Below are 19,820 nucleotides of genomic sequence, written 5' to 3' on the forward strand. Positions count from 1 at the left end.
TCTGATGCATATAAGAGTAGCGGGAGAACTACAGCACTGTAGACTTTCAGTTTCGTGGATAAGCTGAGTCCTCTCCGTTGCCACACTTGTTCTTGAAGTCTGCCAAAAGCAGCACTGGCACGAGCAATATGGAAGTCAACCTCATCATCTAGAATGGCGTTTGCTGATATGTTGCTTCCCAGATTGACAAACTTTTTGACGTTTGCTAATTTTTGGCCATCTATAAGACTGTCTGGATCTGAGACAGATTTATTTGGAGGAGGTTGGTGCAGCACTTCTGTCTTTTTTTTTACATTTATGGTGAGGCTCGCGGCTCAAAGATTTCTTGTTGGTGGTCTAGATCAGTGATGCCTAAAATGCGGGCCAGATTCGGCCCTCGACGTGGTTCTATCAGATACAAGCCGTGCTAGCCGCTCTTCTAGTTAAGTTCTTAGGACGAGAAAAGATTGTATAGTTATATATTGTTCATTATATTTTAGAATTCTTTTGCGGCCGATTAGTCAAATGACCATACAGATCTGTAACTGGAACTGATTGGCTTACAATGAAACCTGTTTAACAAAATTCGAGCGATGCAGATACTTGATTTTACTCCGTATTGCCTTTTCTCAATCTCCGAAAACAATCGTAACTGATAATACAATGTTTACAAGCACTGAGTTGTGTGAACAAACTTTCTTAGTGATTAAACATGCGAAACCCATATTACGTCATCGTTTCACGAAGGAGAATCTAGATTCGGTGCTTCGATTTGGTGGCTCATCAATGCAGCCAAATACACAGAAGTTTGTTTTCTGGATAAACTGCAAATATCCCATTAATAATTGTAAGATATAGATCCACGGGTTAATGTTAACATGGTTAAAAAGTCAATTTCATTGAATTTTCGTATCTTTTCGTTGATCTGCACGCGTCAAGAGTATCGAAAATTAAAATAGCACTCAGACAGAATTAAGTAGGGCATCAGTGGTCTAGATCTATTACAAATTTAATTAAGGCCTACGCGGGTGATCCAAACTAATTGATACAATCACAGCTTTTTTGTTTAAGTATTTTTTTTTTATGTGATAGGTTGATAGCATGAAATAGCGCTGAACAAACAAACAAACAAAAAACAATTTGTAAAAGTATTATTAATTTCAAACATTTCTTGTCGGTGGTCTGGATCAGTGATGCATAAAATGCGGGCCAGATTCGGCCCTCGACTTCGTTCTATCCGGCCCGCTGAAACGTCGGCACAAAGTTTACAATACGTTCTTACGTGTTAAAAAAAAAGTTTAAAATGTGTCTTTTTGCCTTTGAAATTATGAATAAATCATAATTCATTTAGCATTTAGATTTAAAAGGATAAATTTAAGAAAAAAAAGATACATAATGAGCCAACATGTCTGTAAATGAATATCGTTTCCTCGCTCTATGTGGTGCATCTTATAAATATGTAAAGCTTTGGTTATATCTTCAATAGTTATGTAAAATGGTGTATGCCTCAAGGTTGCCAGAGAAATTCGAGCAAAAAGGTTTTTACACATTAGTTTATGGTAGTTTTGAGTTTCTAAACAGAATGGAAGTAATGTATAGAATATGATTAAAAATTGAAATTAATATTTTGTTTCGTTACAAGAGAATTAAGCATTTTTTCGAATTTTAACTGGATTGTGATAACTATATATAGAAGTTAGAATTTGTTTAAAGACTCCAATCAGTTCATTAAGTCTGTAAGTTTGAAGCTTCTTGTGAAATCCATTACAGTGAATCTAGGCCATTTATTGAATTAGAATTATAGTGTATGTTAAACATGAAGTTCAGAGTATCTTTTCTTGATTATAATTTAAACCTGAAAATTAAATTATTCTTTTTCGAAAAGAGCAGTTCTGTTTTTGTTTTTTTTGTTTAACCAATGCTACAATCTCATGGAAAAACAATTAAATATTGGGTCATCAGATTTTACTTACGAAGACATCAAAAAGTATAGACTTCCCTAAAAAAAATTAATAACTTACTATACTGACATCTAGCCCCAAACCACCCTGATTGGCATTTGTCAGGACAAGTCCCGTTTGATCCAGTGCAATTCCTGACACAATGACATTGATACATACAGAAATCATCGTTACTGCAGAAACTGTTAACTGAAAAATAAATAAGTAAGTAAGTAATATCATAACTAAATAACCTGAGATAAAACTATGTACTTGGTCTATGGTCTGAGAATCCAGTTCTATGTCTCCGTTTTGTTTATTGTTTACTTTCAGTACTTTTATTTATGATAGTTTATTTTTAGCGGCCCCCAAAAGGGGAAAAGACGCTATTAGTTTTGTGCGAAATGTCTGTCCGTCTGTCCGTCTGTCCGTCCGTCTTGTTTAGATCTCGTAAACTAGAAAAGATATTGAAAATCGGACATTACAATATTTCGGACCATTCAAAGTTCTGGTGCAACGGCCGCGAGCACGTTGCCCTGCCTCATCGTGGCGCTCGTGTGGAAACGACCATTAGAGGAAGTGGTTAGGCTAAATGGGTAGCAACACAAGACTACCGTGGGGATGCCCACGGGTAGACGAGAGTCAACTCATTGCACGGGCGGGGTTGTAAAAAAGTCCCCACGAACACGTCCCACATCCATACGCTGTTCCTCAAAGGTACCGTTACATTATTGGCGGGTCCCGCACAGCTAGCATGGTACAACGAAGGGAAATGGCGGAGGCTCCCGGTGCACTCGGCCTTCGGCCATGTGCAGCCAAGCATGTGCCGGGGGCTAAAGGCATTGGAAACAGCAATGTTTTACATAGGCATTGACTCGGGTGACCCACTGGCGGATCCAGAACTTTGGAGTGGGGGGGGGGGCGATTTTCCAAACCCTAACCCTAACGCCCAGTAAACCCTAACCCTATGCATAAACGTGCGTACAGCATATTTATATATATGAGAATAAAATAAGACAGTGTTTCTCAATCTTCGGCGAAAAAAAACAGACATGTTGAGGCCTTTCTCTTGCAAGCTTGGGGGTCTGGAGAGCGCTATAAGCTTCCTCAGTGGAATTCGCCAAAAGCGTTTTCTTGCATTCTTCAAAGCAGAAACGCATTCTCCTGTCATCTACAGCTTATTATTCATCAGTGAGGTTCGGGGCGAAGCCCCGACGCTAAAAGCGTTTTCTTGCATTTTTCACGGCTGAAACGCAATCTCCTGACATCTAAAGCTCATTACTTATTAGATTAGTGGTGTACGGGGCGAAGCCCCGACGCCAAAAGCGTTTTCTTGTATTCTTCAGTACAGAAACGCATTCTCCTGACATCTACAGCTTATTATTCATCAGTGAGGTTCGGGGCGAAGACCCGACGCTAAAAGCGTTTTCTGGCATTCTTCACAGCAGTAACGCTTTCTCCTTACATCTACTGCTTATCTTTAATCAGTGAGGTTCGGGCGAAGCCCCGACGCCAAAAGCGTTTTCTTCCATTCTTCACTGAAGAAACGCATTCTCCTGACCTACAGCTCATTATTCATCCTATTATAAAGGACCTTTTGAAAAATGTTGAAAAATATTCTAATATGAATTTATAGTTGCAAATAAAACCGATTTGTTTTTTGAAAAGATAAGATACCCTACATATTTAGATTAAGGTTTTGAAAATCGCCGCCGAAAAAAAAAATTATTCGATAAATAATATGCAATAAAATTCAAATTGTGAGTTATAGTCCTAAATTTATTTAACAAGAAAAATATGAGATAGAGTAAAGGTTGGAAAAAGGCGACTACGAATAGATTGTCTGGCTTTTGAACTCATCTCAACCGTGACTTTTATATTGAAAAATTTCGGTTGAATTATAACTTTTCCAAAGCAAAGTCTTTCTTAAAATAGTTATGATAAATTCATGTGCAATTACACAAACTCTGTCTGGAAAGGGGAAGGGCGGTAGAATGATTGCATTTTGCATTAAAGAATATGGGTTGGGCGACTCGATATAAGAATTTACTTTATAGCATATATTTAAATTATATTAGTGACAGATTTTTTAAATTTTGTAATTTCTTACTATAATACAAAAAGAAAAAGTATTGGTTTGTCCGATAGGGGAAGGTGAATTCCACCTGTTTATATTATATAGATATTCGACTAATTTTGTTCACATACTATGATTTCTCCATAAAAGTAGGACCGCCCTCCCCACTCAAAGGGTTTAGATGGGAAGGGCAGTAGAGGTATTCGCTCCCCCCCCCACCAATCGGCCAACAGGTGAACGACATAATATAAAGACCGGTTAAAATACCAATAACAAGTTTTAATCATATAGATATTTAACTGATTCTGTTAGCAAGCTGTGATTACAACATATAAATAGGACCGCCCCCCCCCCTCGAAAGTTTATGGTGGGGGGGGGGGCGGATTGATGCCATCGCCCCCTCCCGACCCTACCAAATCGGCCAACATACTAGAAGGGGGGGGGCGAAATAATCTAAAAATATGTTGAAATATAAATAATTAGTATATATTATTAACATTAGTAATTAATTCGTATACAAATTGTGTGAATTCTATACTAAAATTCGTCCGCCCCCCCCCAGTCGGCTGAGTGGGGGGGGGGGGGCGATCGCCCCTACCGTCCTCCCCCCCCCTGGATCCGCCAGTGCTCGGGTCTCTCTCAAACAGAACTGTGTTCTCACAGGTTTTTTTTTTTTACTGTTTGGCGTCCAAACAGGTTTTTTTTCAAACTTAGGGTTCGAAGAGCCTTCGGCTCAGCTCTTGGAAATCAACAAGGTGCAACGGCTACTTTTTTTTTCTGAAAGCGAAAAATCTAATTTTTAAAATCAGTTATGCAAGTTTTTTTTTTTAAAGAGAAAAAGCTAATTAGTATGCATTATAAGTCAGACCTAATTTAAAACGAATAGTAATCTTTTAAATTTCATTTTTCTGATCAATTCTAGCGCAATATATATACCACAGTAAAAGGTTGAGCCTTTTAAAAACAATTAGATCAATTATAAGACATCAGTTAGGCCAGGGGAGTCGCGGTAGCTGAGCGGCAAAGCGCCTGCTTCCGAACTAGGGGTCCCGGGCTCGAATCCTGGTGAAGACTGGGATTTTCAACTTTGGAATCCTTGGGAACCCCCGAGTCCACTCAGCTCTAATGGGTACTTGACATTAGTTGGGGAAAAGCAAAGGCGGTTGGTCGTTGTGCTGGCTACATGACACCCTCGTTAACCGTAGGCCACAAAAAACAGATGAACCTTTCATCATCTGCCACAAGGTCTGAAAGGGAAATAGTTAGGCCAGGTTCACATCTAAATTTATATTCAAGTTCACCTATTCTTTGATCCGCGGAACCGTTGGGGCACTACACAAGATCTGTTAACCCTCTTTCTCCATTCTTATCTCTCATTTGTCTTTGAAATAATTTCATTTGGATGTTCTTTTTGAAAATATTAAAGCCTGCCTGGGTGGACCACTTCGGGGGTCGACTTGAGTTTGTGTTTCCACACAAACTGTCTTTTGTAACCTTGTTTTTTTCTACTTCACTTAAAGCTGTGACCTTTACTTGCATATCCTGTAGTCTGTGTGATAATAAGCCTATATTCTCTGCTAATTCCATAACTTCCAGCTTTTATGTGAAAGTCTATTGGATTCAAATTCCTGATGTAGAGCAAGCTTCTTTTGTGACCCAATCCAATGATAGAAGGAACAGGAGTGGTGAAAGAATTTCCCTGTTTGAATGTTGTTTTGACTAAAAATTCATCTGACAGTTTTTAAAGTTAAGGAATAAATTTACTACATTTTGTGTATAAATAAAAAAGACGGGCTGCCTGGTCATATGATATGCGCTTTGGACTGTCGTCACGAGCTTCAACCATGATTGCAGTCATCTTCAACTCTTCAGGAATTTTAATCTAGGGCGTAATTGTCTTTTATTATTTTTAAAGAAACCTTTAAAACGACAAAAACTCAAAACAAAAAAAGAATAAAAGAAAAGAATAAAGAAAACGAAGAAAATAAAAAAGAAAGAAAGAAAATAAGGAAAAAAAAAGGAAATTAAAAAAGCATAAAGAAAATTTAAAAATAAAAAAATTAAAAAGTAAGAAAATAAAGGAAACAAAATAATAATAAAAAATAATAATAAAAAAAAAGAACAGAAAAAAAAAAAAAAGAAATAAAAGACAACTGTGCTCACTTCAATCACCAGAACTTGACTTTATATATCCATATAAAAAGTTTTACACACGAAATTGGCGTTTACCATCTCCTTACCTTGCATAGAGACTAAGATCCAGGTGCAGGCTCCAATCAGTGATGCGAAAATTAATTGTAGCCTCATGTTTTTCAAGTGATTAATTACTGGATTTTCTCAATTCTTTTTTTTTGTTAAATAAGAATACTTCTCTTTTTAAATCCCATGTACAGAATCTTTTAGTAACACTCATTTTAATGTATTTTTCATCGGACAGTCGTTGTCCTGTGAAGAGACAATCATACACGATTACTCTACACGTTGAAGAGGAAGTAAAATGAAATATTAAACTTATGAATGCCCTTAAAAAAAACAACACATCATTTCCAAAGACATCCTTATTTCTAGAATGTTATATGAAATTACAATAAAGCACATTGTCAATAATGTTGAATATAGTGATTGCAAGTTACAATACAATAGATTATCACACACACGCACACACACACACACACACATACCCTCAAGCACACACAGACTACACATTGAGTTACTATGTTTCGTGTTGAGTCAGGGCATGCTGTTTCGAGTAACTATAGTTGGCCATTTACTGTTTGTGTATTAAAATATTTTGTCTCTATGCTGTCCGGTCTTAGGCTATCTTTACCCACATACTTTGTGCGATGCTCGTGGTTCTTATGTCTCGCTTACAGACACGTCTGTAGGTTAGTCTTGGGCGGCCCTTGGGTTTACGTCCTCTGCAAGCTCAGCGTATTTAATGTCTTCAGGTATTCTTCCATCTGACATGCGAGTGACATGACCGAGCCAGCGTAGTCTTCTCTGTGTAAGATGAGAATAGATGCTGTGTATATTGGCCCGTTTCAGAACGTCCTGGTTGGAGATATGATTCCTCCAGGAGATGCAGAAAGCATAAGTGAAAGCTTTTTAATCTGTGTTCTTCGCCGAGTGCAAAAGAAACGAAGCTGCATCTGTCAAGACAAAGTAGAAGAAAACTGCCCTGTCAGCTAGCCCTAGGACAGATACATGCACGTACTGTGGCAAACTCTGCCGCTGCGGAATTGGCTTGATCAGTCACACCAGTTTCTGCTCCGTAATAAGACTAAACTAAAACCAGTGACTCACCTGGGCGCATTCATTGTCTTACGATACATGAAGAGCCATGCATTAAAATATTACTTATCTTAATTATATAGTATTAATAAAGGATATATGCAATGTATGAAACAGATTGGACTTTATTATTTTATAAACTGCCAAAATTAATTTGCAAACTGAGTTTTTGACACAGCTAGTCATTAAATGTTAGCTTTTATTAGACTACCTAAATTAAAACGTGGTATGAAATTTTGTTATTTGATTTTATACCTGTTTAATTGTTGATAATAGTAATTTAAAGAAATAACCCAGACGAAAAGTTTAGAATTTTGATAGTCTAATTTACTGAATCAGGTCAAATGGCTGAATTAGTTGTTGTTTTTTTTTTATTATTAATGAATAAGTTCCAAACGATAAAGTCAAGAAAGTGATAGAAAAGTTTTGAACCCACGAAGGCCTCCTAACTCTGGCAAAACGCTAACTAAATATCTATCTGCAAGGTCTTCGGGGATCATAAAGACTCTCCTTCAGGGAACAATACAAGGACAAAGAAGAAGAGGCAGATAGAGAAAGCCATTGGAAGTTAACATAAAGGATTGGACGGGTGTGTCATGGATGGGATTTAGTCCAAAGGCAAAAGACAGAGAGGAATAGAGAAAGACAGTCAGGGGCGGACTGGCTATATGGACAAACGGGCAAATGCTCGGTGCCTGGCACCAAAATGGGCCAGTCTGGTTGCGACCAAAGACAATTTTTTTTAATGCAGACAACTTAAAAAAAATAATTTTAAAAAGGTATCAGCAGCAAGTCACAGATGTCGGACAAGTTTTCTTGTTTTGTTTTGTTATATTTTTTTTTAATTTTTACATTTTTGTTTAAATTTAACAAGAATAATAAAAGCGAAACAAAACCACTATACGCACTGTACGTATTATCATTTTCAAAACGTTAGACCGTACTTTTTGTTGTGTACGAGCGGCGTAGACTTCAACACGGTTTTGATGTCTTCCGAGGTTGTGTTTGGCATAATCATTCTGCTGCTCTTTCCCTCCCCCAGTTTTTGAGTGTTCCATTGACAATGCTACCGGAAACGAGGGATGACAGATGTTAAGTTAGAAAACATTGATATTGTCATAACACAGGAACCAAAAATAGGGGCGACAATTAACTCTTTAACAATATTTAATTGAAATTAACTTTAACACAGCCGCGAAATTGTAAACCTCCCAACTTATTCACAGCTCAATATTACGTTCTGTGATTTGTAAAGAAAAGTAAAAAAAAAAAGTAAGCTTTCGTTTTGTTTATTTTTAACAACATAGATCTAAAAATACGCTTAATACACTTGAGGCTTACAATAAAAATACAATATATATTTCAAAGAGAATTAGTCGTACATATATTCCTAAACACATTGGCATAACCGGGTGTTGTGGGGTTGTGGGGGGGATTCAAACCATCACTTGCTCAACACCTCACTGCCTCCATGCAGTCGAAGGGGGGAGGAACAACACGCATGCCGACTTTCTAACCCTCGATGAAAAAGTCATGGAAAAATAATTCTTTAATTTCTGCAAGTTGGACTATAGTACCCCATATAACTTTCGCGGTGACAGAGAGCGCGGCTTAGAAAAAAAAAGCGGGGGGGGGGAGGGGAGAAAAGTAATATTTTCTGTGGGACACCACGCACGCTCACCGACTCTCTAACCCACCTCCCGACTCCTCTCATTCGCACCCTCGTCTTTCTTGCTCTCCAGGCATGCGCACACAGTCGTTTGCCCAAACCCACCCCATTTGGACAACTGAGTCTTTCAGGAAGTGTTTACCCATCACACTAAATAGCGGCGTATGCTACGCAGCGGGTCGGCTCGTATTATATAGTCTAGTAAATCTGTACATTTGCTTAAACAGGACTCCGTCTTGAGGGAAAGGGAGGAATGTTACGGGGTAAAAAAATCTTCTATTGTTTTTAATCTAATATTAATAGTTATTTAGAAAGATAGAAAAAAAAAATCTCTTTCTTCCTCCCATAACATTGTATCCACTTCTTTTTTTTTTTTTAATATGTTTTCCTCTTTTTGATGAGTTTCATAGTCAAAAGACTTGAGCCTAAAGCACTTCGAACTCTAGGCATGTTATGCCTGATTAAACAAACCACGCTGACTGAAGATCCAAGTCATTGTTCATAGGAAATACTGTAATTTCCAAATGTGTCCATACGCAATGGAATACGTGGACTAAGGGGCAGCACACCAGGAACCCCAGCTATTTTACTTTAGTTTACAAAGGCACAGTGTAGGTTCATTGAGGAACGGTGCCTGGACTATCGACAAAGGCGTGGAAGCTCTCTTACAACTCCGCACTGTGCAATGGGAAACCTCTCGCACTCCCTTAGACACATCCTCAGGAGTCTTGTGTTGCTACCTATAAAGCCTAATCGCTTCCTCTAACGATTGTTTCCACTCGATGCCGCCTTGAGGCAGAGTAGCTTACCCAACTCTTCTCGATCCAAAAACCTGGTCAAGACCACTGATGCCCAAACTGCGACCCCAGGGCCATATCCGCTGTCATGAAAATTATATGCTGTATCGGTTGTCGTTCTTATGTTTACATGTGCTTGTAGCTCGTCCGTAAGAATGTGTTCACGAAATGTGTGTTGTGTAGTCATTCAGTGTATTGAAGTCATTCTAAGCGGACATGGTTTTCGACTCAGTTATCATTATGTTCATAACATTCGCAACAGGACTTGGCGATATCCCGTAGTGTTTAATGAAGCCAGCCAGGGGCGTGCATTTTTCGGTGATGCAATAACTTTACGAACGACTAGAGCAGTAGAGAGAGAGATATAGAACAAAAGAGAGAGCAGTAAGAGAGATATATAGAAAGAAAGAGAGAGCAATAAAGAGAGAGATATAGAAAGAAAGAGAGAGCAATAAAGAGAGAGAGATAGAAAGAAAGAGCAGTAAAGACAGAGATATAGAAAAAAAGAGAGAGCAGTAAAGAGAAAGATATAGAAAAAAAGAGAGAGCAGTAAAGAGAAAGATATAGAAAGAAAGAGAGAGCAGTAAAGAGAAAGATATAGAAAGAAAGAGAGAGCAGTAAAGAGAGTAATATAGAAAGAAAGAGAGAGCAGTAAAGAGAGAGAGAGATAGAATGAGAGTGCAGTAAAGACAGAGATATAGAATGAAAGAGGGAGCGGTAATGAGAGAGAGAGAGATAGAAAGAAAGAGAGAGAGAGAGAGAGATAGGGAAAGAGAGAGAGTTAGGACGGCCTATTGTACTTTTTTTCTTTCATTGTAACATATACAATATTTCATATGCTAAAATGTATGCCATAAGGATCGTTAAAATGTGGCCTGTTTATTACAAAAAAAAAACAATGTAAAGCTTACGAACAAATCATCGGGCTTAGCCAGTGATTAATGCTAATTTTAACATATTCTTTAAGGTTTGAAATAAGAATCATTGTACGTTGTCTGGGGCTTTAAAACTATCTGTGCATTTCTAAACGACAATTAAGAATAATAATCAGAATCCACCTTTTACCATAAACATATCGCCTTTTACACTTTATTTTCTTTATATAGTCTTTATACAAAATACAGTAACAACTTAAGAATATATTTCACATAAACTGGGCAAATAAAAATCGTTAAATGATTGATAGTTAGACTTTTTCAATACAGACTTTGCGTCTAAATCAAACCTAACATAACCGTTAAAAAAAGTAAAGTTTCCATTTCAGACCTTACGATCTATGGGGAAGATGATGTTAAGATCATCTGTTTCTATGGCCAACGGATAACGAGCAGGGCGTCATGTGGCCGGCACAACGACCAACCGCCTTTACCTTCCCCAACTAAAGTCAGGTACCTATTAGAGTTGGGTGAACTCAGGGGCGCCCTAAAAATCCCGAAAATAAAAATCCCAGCTTTAACCGAGATTCAAACCCAGGACCTCAGGTTCAGAAGCAGAGCGCTTAACCACTCAGCCACCGCGTCCCCAGCATGACAGTTAGAGAGTCCTATAAATAAAATTGAATAAATATGTTCACTTAGATGCAATCTCAAAATAGAAAAGAAACAGTATGATAGTAAGAAGAAAAAATAGTATTAAAAAGTAGCTTGTAAAAAAAAATGAAAGTTCGATGATTTAGATTCATTTAGAACAAGGTTACGAAGACAGTTTGTGTGGAAGCACAAACTCAAAATCGGCCCGCGATGGGGTCCACCCAGCCAGGTAAAAAGGCAGAAAGAAAGAACATCAGAATTAAATTCTATCAAAGAAAAATGACAGAGAAGAATGGAAAAAGAAGGTTCACATATCTTGTGTGGTGCCCCAGCAGTTCAGCAGACCAAAGGATAGGTGAAAGTGAATGTGAAGTTAGATGTGAACCTGGCCTAACTGATGTCTTATAATGAATATCAAATTGATCCTATTGTTTAGTAAAGGGTCAATCTCTTATTCAAATCCTCAAGAAAAAAATATTTCCGTAAAAAAAAAACAACATATTAGTGTGCTATTTCCCAAGTTGAGCACTGCAGTTCACGCTACAATTTGAAAAACTAATTATTAATTTATTTTTTTTTAATTTTGTCCAATTTATATGCATACTAAATATATTTTTTCTCTTTAAAAAAAGAAGACTTTTTTTGCGTAAATGTAGTAGTTAGTATTACAAAACTTACATAACTTAGCAATACAAATGTAATAAAAAAAAATTGTGTCCAAAAAATCAAATCTAAAAACCATTTTAAAAGATGTACAAAAAGAAATATCCTTTTCAGAAAACGAAAACAACTAATAGAAAAACATTATGTAATACACATGAAACACAATTTAAGCAGGCTAGACAAATATGGATAGAGAAAAGAAAGATTTGAATGGAATGTACAGACAGACAGACCAAAATATAGATAGATAGATAGATAGATAGATAGATTAGATAGATAGATAGATAGATAGATAGATAGATAGATAGATAGATAGATAGATAGATAGATAGATAGATAGATAGATAGATAGATAGATAGATAGATAGATAGATAGATAGATAGATAGATAGATAGATAGATAGATAGATAGATAGATAGATAGATAGATAGATAGATAGATAGATAGATAGATAGATAGATAGATAGATAGATAGATAGATAGATAGATAGATAGATAGATAGATAGATAGATAGATAGATAGATAGATAGATAGATAGATAGATAGATAGATAGATAGATAGATAGATAGATAGATAGATAGATAGATAGATAGATAGATAGATAGATAGATAGATAGATAGATAGATAGATAGATAGATAGATAGATAGATAGATAGATAGATAGATAGATAGATAGATAGATAGATAGATAGATAGATAGATAGATAGATAGATAGATAGATAGATAGATAGATAGATAGATAGATAGATAGATAGATAGATAGATAGATAGATAGATAGATAGATAGATAGATAGATAGATAGATAGATAGATAGATAGATAGATAGATAGATAGATAGATAGATAGATAGATAGATAGATAGATAGATAGATAGATAGATAGATAGATAGATAGATAGATAGATAGATAGATAGATAGATAGATAGATAGATAGATAGATAGATAGATAGATAGATAGATAGATAGATAGATAGATAGATAGATAGATAGATAGATAGATAGATAGATAGATAGATAGATAGATAGATAGATAGATAGATAGATAGATAGATAGATAGATAGATAGATAGATAGATAGATAGATAGATAGATAGATAGATAGATAGATAGATAGATAGATAGATAGATAGATAGATAGATAGATAGATAGATAGATAGATAGATAGATAGATAGATAGATAGATAGATAGATAGATAGATAGATAGATAGATAGATAGATAGATAGATAGATAGATAGATAGATAGATAGATTGATAGATTGATAGATACATTTATTATAAATATGTCTTAGTTTTAAATTGTAGATAATAAATCTGCTTATCTCTTATTTCAGACATTGATTTCGGCAATACATACAGATAGAGTGCTACTTCATATCAAATTAATCAAGTAAAATACAATTACCACATTACACAGTAAGCCAAGCAAGTCAATAAGAACAGCGGATCGACCAGGAAGTTATCTATTTATTTTTTTGAATAGTGCAAAAAATACAATAGAGTCATGACTAACAAAGACTTGAGATCATTTATGAAAATGAAGTGCTCACATCCAAGTGTTTACAATAGTGAAACAATGGGGAGGACACTTATTATTGAAAGACCTGCAAATGACAGTATGGAGTGGCGCCTGCTAACGTACAGAAATTGATACCAAAAAAAAAAAAAAAGAAGTGGTAGAAGAACAGCGGATAGAGACCACATGAAAAGTAAAGTAAGAGATGAGGAGTAGAAAAAGTTAGAGAGAGAGAGAGAGAGAGACAAAGAGAGATAGTAAAACAATAAAAAGAGAGAGACAAGAGAATGAGAGAGAGAAAGAAGTAGAGATTGGTAGAAATGAGAACGCAAGATAAAGTTATGTATAAATACTGAATGTATGTATAAGTGAAAGAGGAAGAGTGATTCCGTAAAAACAAAAGAGTCGAAGAAAGATAGAAAGAGAGAAAGAGAGAGCTAGAGATACGACAATAGTGAAGAAAAATACAGTAAGACGATTGTTTATAGTGAAAGTGAAATATAGAAATAGAGATAAAGAGAGAGAATGATAAAGATAGAGATAGTGATAAAGAGAGAGAGAGATAGTGATAAAGCGATAGAGATATAAATAGAGTCAGAGATCAATAGAGAGATAGAAATAGAGAATGGATTTTAGATAAAGATAAAGAGAGAGATAAAGATATAAGAGATAGAGAGAAAAGAAGAAAGAGAAAGAGGAAAAAAAGAGAAAATTAATGAAAGAAAGTACTTAAGAATGTTAATATCATACGCATTTGAACACAAACATGACTAGATTGATGAATAAAACAAGACAGAGAGAGAGAGAGAGAAAGATAGAAGGGTGAGAGAGAGAAAGAGAGAGAGAGAGACACAAGGGAAATTGAAAATATGTGAATTTATGCATTGACAGAAAAATTGATAATTTATGTGTGTATTTATCCTGTTCTAAGAATCAATCATCTAGATCTACTCGATCATCATATAACATAAAAACAATAAAGAATCGGTAAAAAAATAAATGTGAAAGTAAAAAATGCATCTATGTGAGCGTGTGTCTGTGTGTTTGTAAGTAATTCTAAGCCAAACCAAAACCATTTAAGTAGATAATTCCAGTTCTAGAACACACGAAAACACAATCTCTAGAACATACACCACAGAAACCACACACCGTAGTCCATTGCTAACACAGTCAATCTAAACAGGGGGGGAACATTTACTAGCACACTTGTCCCGTACTGAGCCACTTCTCCTTCCTTCGCCCCCCCCCCCTCTCTCTCCCCATTTTCTGTGTATCAATGTTGTCATATATCTTACCTGTCTATAAAGGACTCAAAATGTAGGTCACACACTTCAGGTAAGCTTTAGACTAGCGTATAACAGAGTTTATCGTGTCCTAATAGGAAGTTCCTATTTCGTATGCAGTTCTTACTTCTCCATACAATATATCTGGTCAACATTTTGCATTGAACTGTCAACACAATACCCCCGTGCTCAAACTCTTGTCTTATATCTTCCTTAAATATTTGGGTAAATATATATATATATATATATATATATATATATATATATATATATATATATATATATATATATATATATTTGTGAATGAATGCCAACATATTGAGAGCTAGCTTAATTTATTACTGTCGAATCAGAAATAAAACAAAACAAGAAAATTCAGAACTTCTCAGGTATTTTGTCTCTTAAAGACAGATCTTGACATGATTTTAAAGAAAAAAACTTATACAAGGATATGTGGAACAAACAAATAGATTGAAAATTTAAAAACAAAAATTTATCTGTAGACAAAGAATTGAACTGCTAAAGCTCACAATGCTATTATAGTCGCTCAAATAGCAGAGAAATACATGACTTCATCGAAAAGCCAGAAAAGAGATGATATACCATATGAGTTATTGCATGTGAAATGCATAGATCTTATTAGATGCTAGAATAATCATCGAAATCTTGCGCCACTATTTCATTCAGTAGGAAAGTAAAAAATGAGTCTCATTTTTACAAGGCTTATATCAACTCATAATGCCTGTCTGTCTGTCTGTCCGTCATAGGCAGGGCCGGTCCTACAGGTTGTGGGGCCCTATGCGAAACGGATTGCGCGGGGCCTAATTTGGGTTGTGATAAGGATAATAAGGGAAAATTAAGATTTTGTATTAGAAAATAAATTCGTCTTTACATTTTATTTATACTTTACTAAGTACAAAATCACTGTCATCAGTAGATAGTAGTTTTCCAACAAAAAGCCGATAAACATTCAGATTTCACTTTTAGATTTAAAATCGACTAGCTAAATATCGCTTTTTTTTTTTCTAAGAGGTCAAAATAGATTTATGTTTATATTTGTATATAACTATTAAAGAAAATGAAATATTTGAACTTCTTGTTTTGGTTAAGATTTGCCAATCATTACATTTTTATTAAATGAAAGCTGACAATGCCGTAAGATTGGCGTTTTCCATATTGAATGACACCCCGAAATGACAATTTTATATGTTTTATGGAGATTCGCATAAGTTTTCAGAAGATTTTAATAATTTCAGGAGATTTTCATGACTTTTTCTTCAATTTTTTTTAATTTTGGGAGATTTCCTGGAACCTTTAAATAATAAATTTAAGTGGTTTAATTTAATAATTTACACCTAGAATTCGCATCGCGCGGAGCCTATGAAAGTGCGGGGCCCACTGCGGCCGCATAGGTTGCAGTGGCCTAAGACCGGCTCTGGTCATAGGTAACTTTGTCGTACTCTGGCAGTTCATGAAATGTCAGTAAATACGCCTCTCTATAGTCTCTTTTCCTGTAATGTGATCTTCGTAAATATGTTTTCTAAAGTGTGTGATGCGCTGTATCCTGCTATTGTTATTTAAAAAAAAAAGGATTAGGCATAGATCAAATATCAATTCTGCTATTTACTTCACTTTGTAGCTCAGCGAAAGGGAGGTAAACAGATTAATGAAGTGGTTAGTGGTATCTGTCGATACTAGTGCAAGGTAACGAGACTTCCTACGACTTTCTACCACTAGATCTGACAATGGTTTCGGTGCACTAAAGATATTTGAATCTAAGAATTACATTTTCGAGTTTTTAAACTGCTCGACGTAAAAGATGATACCTAGATAAGCGCTGACTTTACTGAACTTGTGTTTCGTAAGAGCTTGAGCCATGTCACGTAACAGACACTTGTGTTTCCTACAATTGACAGACTAGCTCTGCTTATGTCACAATGACATTGTGGGTTCATGTTTGCTTTGGAATATAAAACCTTCCATGTAAATATTTTCAACCAGGCGAAAGACAATGCCGACCTCTTGCTCTAGAGTCTACACTTTTGTACTTCATGGCATCCGGTTACATTAAAAGTTGTAGTTATCAAGATGTAATTGCCAGATTGGTTCTTATGCGTTAGGACATTTACCAGACGGTTGCGATGTTACATACTTCATTGTGGCATCTTCGTTTATATAATTCTAGTTAGTATTAGCGGAGTGGTACACAATCTTTTACGAATATATTTTATGGAATGAACTTAAATGTCTTCTCTATATGTACAAATATGAATGTATTTAACTCCTTTAAATGCTGGTGTTTTTTGTTATAAGAAGTAGTCTGTCATGCTTGTCCAATTTTTTTGTATCTATTTTTTTTTTGGGGGGGGGGGGATTTTTCATTTTTATTATTGATTGTCCATTTTTAAAGGCCAAAGTACGAGAATGCCCACAAGATACATTAGATCGGAGTTTCCCCGGGCACAAGACGCAGGGTAAGACGGTCATGCTCTAAGACAACATGCCAACAACAGATCTAGACAAGATGCTGAAAAATACCCAAAGAAAAAGGAAGAGCATGGTGACGTTGTGAACAATAAAAGCTATGAGGAAAGACATACAAACTTCCTAACTGACGATACCAGCGTTAATTCCACCAGAATGTGGTAAATAATTACGGGGAGAAAGATTTAAAAGACTAGCAAGAGACCGTCTGGTGAGTCGAGTGTTATTTCGAAAAGTATGTTGATTATTTTCAATGTTTTTTTTTAACGTAGTTGCAATAACTGAAGCAAGTAGCGCAGTTTAGCGCTGAGCATATCAACTACATAAGACAGAAACTACATAAGTAACTACACAAGACAGAAACTACATAAGTAACTACACAAGACAGAAACTACATAAGTAACTACACAAGACAGAAACTACATAAGTAACTACACAAGACAGAAACTACATAAGTAACTACACAAGACAGAAACTACATAAGTAACTACACAAGACGTTCAGCCAAGAACCAACCAAACTCCTGTAGAACAGTGACGGCCAACCTCTTTTAAACTGGGTTCTATATACGTTTTTGGGGCCGGACTGCACTGCTTCACGGGCCGACGATGTCCCGCTGCTCGTAGTTTGGATATCCTTGCTATAGAAAAACAAAAAAAACAACAAAAAAAAACCCAGAAAATTCAGTTGTAAAGCGTTATGGTCCAAACTTTTTTATTTTGGTAAGGGGGGGGGGATAGTGTTTCCAAGGATAAGCTAACACAAATCTACTTGAATCGAGATTCGAACTGGAGCCCCCTTAATAGACAACCAAGCGGATTGGGCACATCTCACACTGTCCGCAAAAAAAGCCAATATTGCAAGGTAGAGTTTGAATTTGAAAACACAAAGCAAGAGAGAGAGGGCGTATTACGGTCCTAAGCATACCAGGGAACGCGAAGTTCTTGAACAAGATGGAAAAAAATGGTCCAGGACAGATTACTAAGAATACCAATCGTTTGCAAACCTGGACCTGGGCGGGGGACGATGGATATATTTCGTTGTGGGCCAGTGGCGTATCCGGAGGGGGGGGGGGGCGAGATGGGGGGAGGTCTAAATTAAAAAATTCCTCCACTTGAGCGGAGCCTTCAAATGTGTGTCCGAATTTTTTTTAACTTAACTATTACCCCATTATCTCATGTCATAATGGCGAATGTCATGTGATTGATTAATACCCAATTCTCAATGCTTCAACCTAAAGTCGTACCTCCATCTAAAACTATATTTACCGTAGTACCAACCTGACAACCTGATAAGGTATCGAATATCTTGTATACAGCCTACTTCAGTGCTAACATAAATATAGTAATAAACTTCCTTGTTTGGTTTGAAAGAGTTTATGCTGAATGCATTCAAAGTCATGTGTGTGTGTGTGTGTGTGTGTGCATGCCTTTGTGTGTCTGTAACATTGGCAATACTGACAATCCCTTAATATGATGTCTATTTTATTAGACAGTGTGTGTTAAATCAAATGAAAAAAAAAATACAAAAAAAAATAAAAAATAAAGAGGTTGGTTTTATTTTTTTACATGAAAAGACTACTTTAGTGATGTAGTCTATCGTCTCTGTTGCTTGCTATTCTTTTATAGTAACACATCATATAGAAACGCGTTGAACAGATCTAAGAAAGGAATCTCTTGTATAGATTTAATGCAAGCCACACAAAACTATAATGAATGGGTAACGGTTTGTACACGACAAGCGGTTATTCAACTGTCATATTGTGTTTTTTTTTATTTCTAAATACAACAATTGATTTTTATAATGGTACCGTGTAATTACCCCCCTTAGTACCCCCCCCCCCTCTCCTCCCTAGATTTAGGGTTAACACACTTCACGCAGTGTCAAGGTTTTGCTCTGGGTGAATCTTAAATACGATGTGATAAGGGAAGTTTAAACAAACATGGTGGGGGCTGGGGGGGGGGGGGTGGGGGGGAGGTCGATAGTATGAAACGCTTGACAGACCAACCGAGCTCTAGGCCCACGAACGTCTGGGAATTTTACAAACGGGGTTAGCCTTGATTCCGTCATGCTCTATCAGTATCAAAAGTCAATGGAGGATGTTTCCTTTTATTGCTTCTTGATTCACTCACTAAGAAAACAAACTAGTCAGATAAAACAATTATCTTGAACCCCATCCTTTTTTTATTCCAAAGATATAGTCTCTATAATATTGACATTTCTAAAAACATCAACCGGTCGATACATTGTATAAAAAAAAATATGAAATAATTATTTAAACATGGGGAATTACCAAAAAAAAAAAAAAAAAGCTTTTCAGCATTCCAGGAACATTCAAATCCACCATTTTGTCAGTCACAATAGGCCTATTAATATTATTATTATAACCAGAGTATTAAATCCCGTGCACTGCCAGGATATAGAATCATTAAATAAAAACAGATTAGATTGTAGTCTCCCCTTATGAGTGTACACTACGTAATTTCTTTGTATTGTGAAGCAGATTATATATGATTAGAATTATTCTCTAAAAGTTAAATTCAGCTACGGTAGTGCGTCAACCAAGGAGTTTACTCTTCATAAATG

The 19,820-nt window shown here is 36.0% G+C and overlaps 1 protein-coding gene across 1 annotated transcript in view; it reads right to left on the reverse strand.

Annotated features, from left to right (window-relative positions):
• LOC106064527 (receptor-type tyrosine-protein phosphatase alpha-like) overlaps positions 1-14,689 on the reverse strand; it is a 75,653-nt gene extending 60,964 nt beyond the window's left edge. Inside the window, exons 1-3 of the mRNA XM_056028745.1 lie at positions 14,617-14,689; positions 6,237-6,441; positions 2,001-2,129 (exon numbers count right to left, since the gene is read on the reverse strand). Of these exons, the coding sequence (XP_055884720.1) occupies positions 2,001-2,129; positions 6,237-6,303 (196 nt within the window). The 5' untranslated portion in view covers positions 6,304-6,441; positions 14,617-14,689. The remainder of the gene's footprint in view (positions 1-2,000; positions 2,130-6,236; positions 6,442-14,616) is intronic.
• Between the last annotated feature and the right edge of the window lie 5,131 nt (positions 14,690-19,820).

The sequence above is a fragment of the Biomphalaria glabrata genome, chromosome 5, assembly GCF_947242115.1.
Source record: "Biomphalaria glabrata chromosome 5, xgBioGlab47.1, whole genome shotgun sequence".
NCBI classification, from domain to species: Eukaryota; Metazoa; Mollusca; class Gastropoda; family Planorbidae; genus Biomphalaria; species Biomphalaria glabrata.